The 6690-nt window shown below is 44.3% G+C and overlaps 1 protein-coding gene across 1 annotated transcript in view; it reads left to right on the top strand.

Moving 5' to 3' along the window:
* PINX1 (PIN2/TERF1 interacting, telomerase inhibitor 1) overlaps positions 1-5151 on the top strand; it is an 82654-nt gene extending 77503 nt beyond the window's left edge. Inside the window, exon 7 of the mRNA XM_019520903.1 lies at positions 3831-5151. Within this exon, the coding sequence (XP_019376448.1) occupies positions 3831-4445 (615 nt within the window). The 3' untranslated portion in view covers positions 4446-5151. The remainder of the gene's footprint in view (positions 1-3830) is intronic.
* The last annotated feature ends 1539 nt before the right edge of the window (positions 5152-6690 follow it).

Below are 6690 nucleotides of genomic sequence, written 5' to 3'. Positions count from 1 at the left end.
ATGCCAAGATGAACATGGGCCGGCAGTGTGGGGACGCGGTCAGGAAGGCCAACCGCACCTTGTCATGCATCCACAGATGCATCTCGAGCAGGTCCAGGGAGGTGATCCTTCCCCTCTGTGCGATACTGGTCAGGCCACAGCTGGAGTACTGCGTCCAGTTCTGGGCACCGCACTTCAGGAGGGATGTGGACAACATGGAGAGGGTCCAGGGGAGGCCACCCGCATGATCAGGGGGCAGCAAGGCAGGCCCTACGAGCAGAGGCTACGGGACCTGAACCTGTTCAGCCTCCACAAGAGAAGGCTGAGGGGGGATCTAGTGACCTGTTATAAACTAGTCGGGGGGACCAGCAGGCAACGGGGGAGTCCCTGTTCCCCCGAGCACGACCAGGAGTGACCAGGACTAACGGTCACAAGCTGGCAGAGGGGAGATTCAGACTAGACATCAGGAGGCGCCACTTCACGGTTAGGGCGGCTAGGATCTGGAACCAACTTCCAAGCGAAGTGGTGCTGGCTCCTACCCTGGGGGTCTTCAAAAGTAGGCTAGACAATCACATTGCCAGGGTCGTTTGACCCCAGTACTCTTTCCTGCCATGGCAGGGGTTCAGACTCGATGATCTGCTCAGGTCCCTTCCAACCCGACTAACTATGAAACTATATTCTCCAAGGTCTTTCCATCTCCTAACTTGTCGCAACTAGAATGTTCATGCTCCGATTTCTAGCTGTCCCTGTTGGATTATTTGCTTGTTAGAGAAAAAATGATCTCACTTTCTGTGGGTTGTTTTTTTTTAGTGTATCACAAGTGTTATAAGCAACCATGTGCACCTGGAGCACTACATAATTATTTCTCAGGCCCCCATTTAAGGAAGGGAGGACAAGTAGTGCTGCATCTTTGCTTTCAAGAGGTTTAAGAGAAGCCATGTTTGGAGTTGTAGGGTGGTTACACGTTTCTTCAACAGGTACAACATGGGAGTGGAGGGGGAACATTGCTGGCATTTAACAGCCTTTCCAGATGATTTACGATTTTACAAAAGCTCTACCTGAACTGAAGGGTTTGGTATTTTTTTTTTTTTGGGTTGGCACCTCCTTGCCTGTCTCCATGCCCTGCTGGTTCTGTGTTCAGTGGCCCATGGTTATTAAAATTCTTATCAATACAAGAGTTTCTGAGTAGCGTTCTTGTTTTCTGGGCTCACAAATGCCTTCTGAACTGCTCGGGTTAGCCAGAGAGCAGGCTCTGATGCCTAATGCATTTTGTGTAAGACTCAATGCATGGAGCTCAATTAATATTTGCATTCAGTTACAGTAATTAAGTTGTCAGAGTCGGAGCTCACCAAGGGAATGAACCAGCCCTTTTCTGGTTGGCCCGAGCGTGTTTTGTGTTAGACCCGAGTGCATTTTGCATATCAGGTGGGGCCTGTTTTGGCGAGCGCCCATTGCGGAGAAACCTGGGAGACTATTTGTCATTGTGTAACACGAGGTGTCAGATTTACGGGTAGGAGGAAGACGATGACCCCATTTAAATTTGCCATAGCAGGGCAGCTATTTTTGCTGCTTGCCGGGACTCAGGTTGGAAGGGAGTCCTTGTTAAAAAGACAGATATTTTGAAGCTGAGCTCAGACCATTTATTCTGTGGATTCTGCCTTGTCAAACTTCTGCTGCTGTTTCCCCTTATCAAACCAAGAAAATTTTTTCAGCTTTAAGTAATACTAAACAGAAGTCACCTTGTTGCATTAACTCTGCTTAAAGTCTCCTAAACAAGGCATTCTTAGAAGAAAAATACCGGGTTTTTTTAAGTGCCCCCACAAACATTACTGGAATCTCAAGTGTAACATTACTTTCGTTCCACCGGAATAATTCTCTTGAGAGCAGGTGTATGAGGAAATCTTGATTCATCGCTAATGAGACAACCCTGCATATTCTTGTTCCTGTGAGTTAAGATTACTGTTCTGAGTGAGGCCCCTTGCTCATAAATTTAATAAAACCCATGTCATCTAGCCAGCTTGGTGATGCCGTAAGCAGGACCCAGATCACTTTATTTATGCCAGACAAGACCTGGGGAATTGTTTATTTCCATTTTGCATTTTCCCTCTCTCCTAGGAATATTGGAAGTGGAGGGAACAACTTGGGTCATCAGGTTGTATTCCTGCAATTTCAGGCAATCCTAAAATAGAGATTAAGTCCAAAAGGTGCACGAGAACATGAACTCTGGCCACTTCCACACACCCCAGGCCATCAGGAGGCCCCAACCACCAAACACAAATTGTGGATTTCTAGCACACAAATGAAGTCCTCAGAAGTTACCTTGTGCCACAGGAAGAGAGCAGGAAAGAAACCTATACCGTGACCTCTTGCAAAGGTAGGAAATTGGTTAGCTGAGAGAGGCTACAGAGCTATAAAACAGCAGCACTCTGAGTGGGTGGCATTTTACAGCCATGCTATGCTGTATCTATATACCTATAAGAGGTAGGAGTAATGTGAACTGAGCCCTCCAGTACTTCACTTGCATAAGCATTTCTGAAATGGGAATACCCTCCCACCACCACACGTACCTGCAATGTAACTGTTGGTGGTTGACTCCTGATCATACACTCTTAACTGTAGGTGAGATAGTGGTACAGATTAAGTAGAGTATTTTCCTCCTTCCACCTCCAAACATGCTGCATCCCTGTGCCCACCGGGAAGGAGTTTGGAGACCTTTCTGGCTCCCAAAATTCATACTTTGCAAAGAGCTGTCTAAAATTTTGAGAGCCTCTGATCTTGGTACCTAAGCAATGGTGTCTAAAATGCCCCCCAAAGTGTAAAGGTAAGTTACTTTTAAGAGCTAGATACCCACATGATCACTGCTCATAAGGTTTTTTCTTTGTTTACAAGTCATAGACAATTAACAAACTTTGTATTTTCACCCTAATTTGTTTCTGTCACTTTATCAGACCATTATTGCTTTTCTCAATGCCATATATGCATTACTTTTGATCAGTAGCTGTAGTTTGCTTCTTATTTGGGGTTTACTGTCTAGATAACAGGAACCCTTTCTGCAGCCCTCTGCATACAGAACACCTGTTGACTTCAGAACTGGTTTCGGTGTGAAATCCTTACAAGATTTGGTCTTGTATGGTGTCTGTGTTATCCAATAATACCAGTTATACAATGCGTATTTAGATAATAACATGGAGAGTTTAATGAGATGAAACCAGCTATGAAAGAACATTGTGAGAGGCTGTTAGAAAGAATCAGTGATGAATCTAGAATCAAAAGAGAGGAGAGAAGTGAGATGAGCTCTTTTCCCCTCGGTGCTGGATTGGCCCCTGCCACGTGCGTTTGAATTTTGAGATTTCCACCACTTCCCTTCTGCCACGTGCTGATGGATCACACAATTGATTTTTTTTTTCTCACTGCTTTGTATTTCATGGAGATGTTCGTTTCTGGACTAAGTGTATGTAATATACTGTTGTTCTAATTTGGAAGCATTGTACACACCCATTTTATTTAAATTGCACAAGTGGAGGTGACTAACTTCAGAGGTGCAACATGATAGAGAATCTTAATCTATGAAGTGTAAATTTTCCTCCTCTTTTGATGTCAGTACTCTGGGTTATTTTTCTACGTATGATTATAAAGTAGTGTAATGTTCGGAGTAACTTAATCCGTTCTCTTCCTTCCTCATTTTACTAGTGGTTGGACACTGCTCCCACTAAAATCTCTGGAGCATCTGCTGTTAACCTCTGGTTGAACACTAGATACTTTGCTTGGCTTTTTTTTTCATGGATGTTAAAATTTAGGGCAAGAAGTATAACAACCTTTCCCCTAATCATCTTTCAATTACTTCCTAACAGGAGGACACCTCCAGTGCTGATTCACAGGAAGAGAACCAAAACGAAGACCCTGGGGCACCTGACCCAGTGGATAATACGGTGACCAGCACCCTCACAGTACAAGAATATTTTGCTCAGCGCATGGCCAAACTGAAGAATTCCCACAATGGACCAGAGACCAAGGTAGCTGATCCTCGCGCAGCTGCAGCTAAAGTCTCTGAGCTTTCAGAAGGACTGAAAACCAAACCCAAAAAGAAAAAGAGAAGCCACAAAGAGGTCGAGGTAGAAAATATAGTTGATTACGAAGAAGCAGTGGTGAAACGCTCTAGACTAGAGGGACTGAATGGAGAAAAACTGGACGTTTCAGACACTGAAAGCCAAATGAAGAAGAAGAAAAAGAAAGCTAAGAAAAGATGCCAAGACAGAGGCAATAGTTGTAACGGAGAGCCTTGTGTGCTCCCAGGTGGAGGAGAGGCTTACACTGCAATATCTGACAGAGAGGATACTGGGGTAAAAGACTCAGGGGCAAAACAGAAGAAACGGCATAAGAAAAAACAGAAAAAGCAAAAAAAAGAGGCAGCTGAATCTACTGAAGACCGAGCACAGGGGAAGAAAAAGAAGAAACGTTTAAGCTAACTTCATGAGGACTTCTTAAGTGCAGAATGAATTGCAGATGGATGTGTTGAATAGGAAGCCTTCTGTAAACATGCTAGCCAGACCCCAAAACGTTAAATCCTCCTGTCCACATCAGTACTGAATCCACGGGCTGTTTAAATCGCAGCTCTTGCTAGCAGGGTGGAAATGTAGCATCCCTGGGCAGCATGGCCCATGTCACAAAGTGTTCTACACAGTGGGGCGGGTTAGGACCTCTCCAGCATGGTTTTGTAAAAATAGCGAGGCACTTGCCTATTCTGGCATTGCCATCCATTACGCCTCCACTCTTCTACCAAGAGCTATGTATTAGCACAAACAACTTGGACTCACTGCTCCACTGAAACCACTCCCCCGGTACTAGGGTCAGATAAGAACAAGCCTGACTTGAGCTGTGATGAGGGAGGGCCTTTATGCAACTAAATGCCTCCACGTTGCTAGCCAGTACCCCCTGCTGACTACACTCTTCCCAGCCTGGGAAAAAATGGAAACCACTTGCATTTTTTTTTTCCTTACCATCCCCATTTTCACTTATACTTGCCAAGCTTTGCCTTCTGTGAGTCTGAGCATGTGCCACGTAGCTGCATGTAACCTTTTCATTGATTTCCTTTTATATCTAACATAAAGTTTGCTTCCTCTTAAAATACTTGGTCTAATTAAAGGATTATACTTGTGTGTCAGTGCTGGAGAATGAAGCAAAATAGTTCCTTTTGTTTCCTGGCCAGTAATTAACTATTGCCAAGCGTGTAAAATGTTGTTTAAGAAGGACTTGCTTCTAGTTTTGTGTTGGCCCTATCCACATAGCTTTCCTTGGACTCCCAAGTCATATATCTGGTGTCTTACATTGACTCACTCCACGTTCACATTTTCTCATTCGCTGGAGCTTTGTATATGGAGCACTTGTTACCGGAGGGGGAACATAGGAGAGCCCATTGTTTTGGGCTTGGGTTTTTTTTTAAGGGAAAATAGCTGGTCACATGCATAAGTGGAAGTATTGCCACTTGCACAATGAGAACTTGATTTAGTAGGACAATTTAGCTATTAAAATTTATAACAATTTGAAGTTGGTTTTGCATTGTAAAGCAGAGAATGGGTAATGATGAGAAACTTGACCCCCATGGAGCAGTTTTGTACTCAAGTGTTTAGGCACGTTTATGCAAACAGATAAGTATCACTGGGGAAGGGGGGGTGCTGTTCCTAATGGATATGATGAAGCAGGGCAGAACCAGAATATAAAGAACTGTTCTCTCTGGGAGACTTTTACAAACCCCAGGCCTGGTCCTGGGTTCAATTTACCCCAAGGCAATTTGCCCCACTAGTCAGTAGGGTTGTGCTGGCATAAATCCAGACTACCTGAGTAGAGCCTGCCCTTACACCTTGCTATGTTACAGCTATGCATTTGATTCTGGGTCACATGCGCTGTTTCACCAGCAAAATCTGGAGTAAGTCCACTAGCCATGTCCTGACAGATAAAAAGGGTATATGGTTTTGTTTTGTTTTGTTTTTTTCCTTCTGTTAGCTCAGCTGAGTTGGCTCAGTATGACTGGAAAGCCCCATTAAGACTCATGGATAGCATGCACGAACCTGCTTTAGCTGGCCAGGATGTAACCAACAAACATTTCAGGCTACAGCACATCCCACTAACATGACTTGAGACATCTTCACCAGGCTTTCCGACTGTGTGAATTGACTTAAAAAATGTGCCCTTTTGCACATCGGGACGTATCTATTTGCTGCAGAATTACTCCACTTTACACTGGTACGGCTGCAGAGTTGTGGCCTTCTCTGTTTCACGCTGTACTGTGTGGGGGCAATTTAAAAAAAAAATTATTAATTTCGGTAACATTTATTTTATAATCTTGTGCAAATGATTGACTGTCATGATGCTGCTGTGGCTCTGTGACTTCCTTGAACATATCATGTTCCTGGTAGCATTCTGCTGCAGAATCCCAAAAAAAGCTCTTTTCTCGAGGTGCAAAAAACACTACTTTCTCCATGAAAGGGGTCGGCAAAGCCTTCTTTCATGGTACTCCTCTGTTGTGGGGTGGGCCTGCTTCAAAGCAGCCTGGTAATTTATTGCTTGCAGTGAGATTATGGCTGGCTGGCTATAAATGGAAGGCAAAATCCGACCTTTGACTTTGATGTTTACCTCTTCATTTGGCTGAGTTTTACAAGGCCGGTTTGCAAGTTGAAGGAGGCGCTACTAAAGAAATGGATTCCCCCCCCCCCC

This window comes from Gavialis gangeticus, unplaced genomic scaffold (assembly GCF_001723915.1).
Source record: "Gavialis gangeticus isolate Ggan-Ray unplaced genomic scaffold, GavGan_comp1, whole genome shotgun sequence".
Taxonomy (NCBI): Eukaryota; Metazoa; Chordata; order Crocodylia; family Gavialidae; genus Gavialis; species Gavialis gangeticus.
The sequence above is the reverse complement of the archived record's forward strand: the minus strand, read 5'-3'. Positions and strand labels throughout refer to the sequence as shown.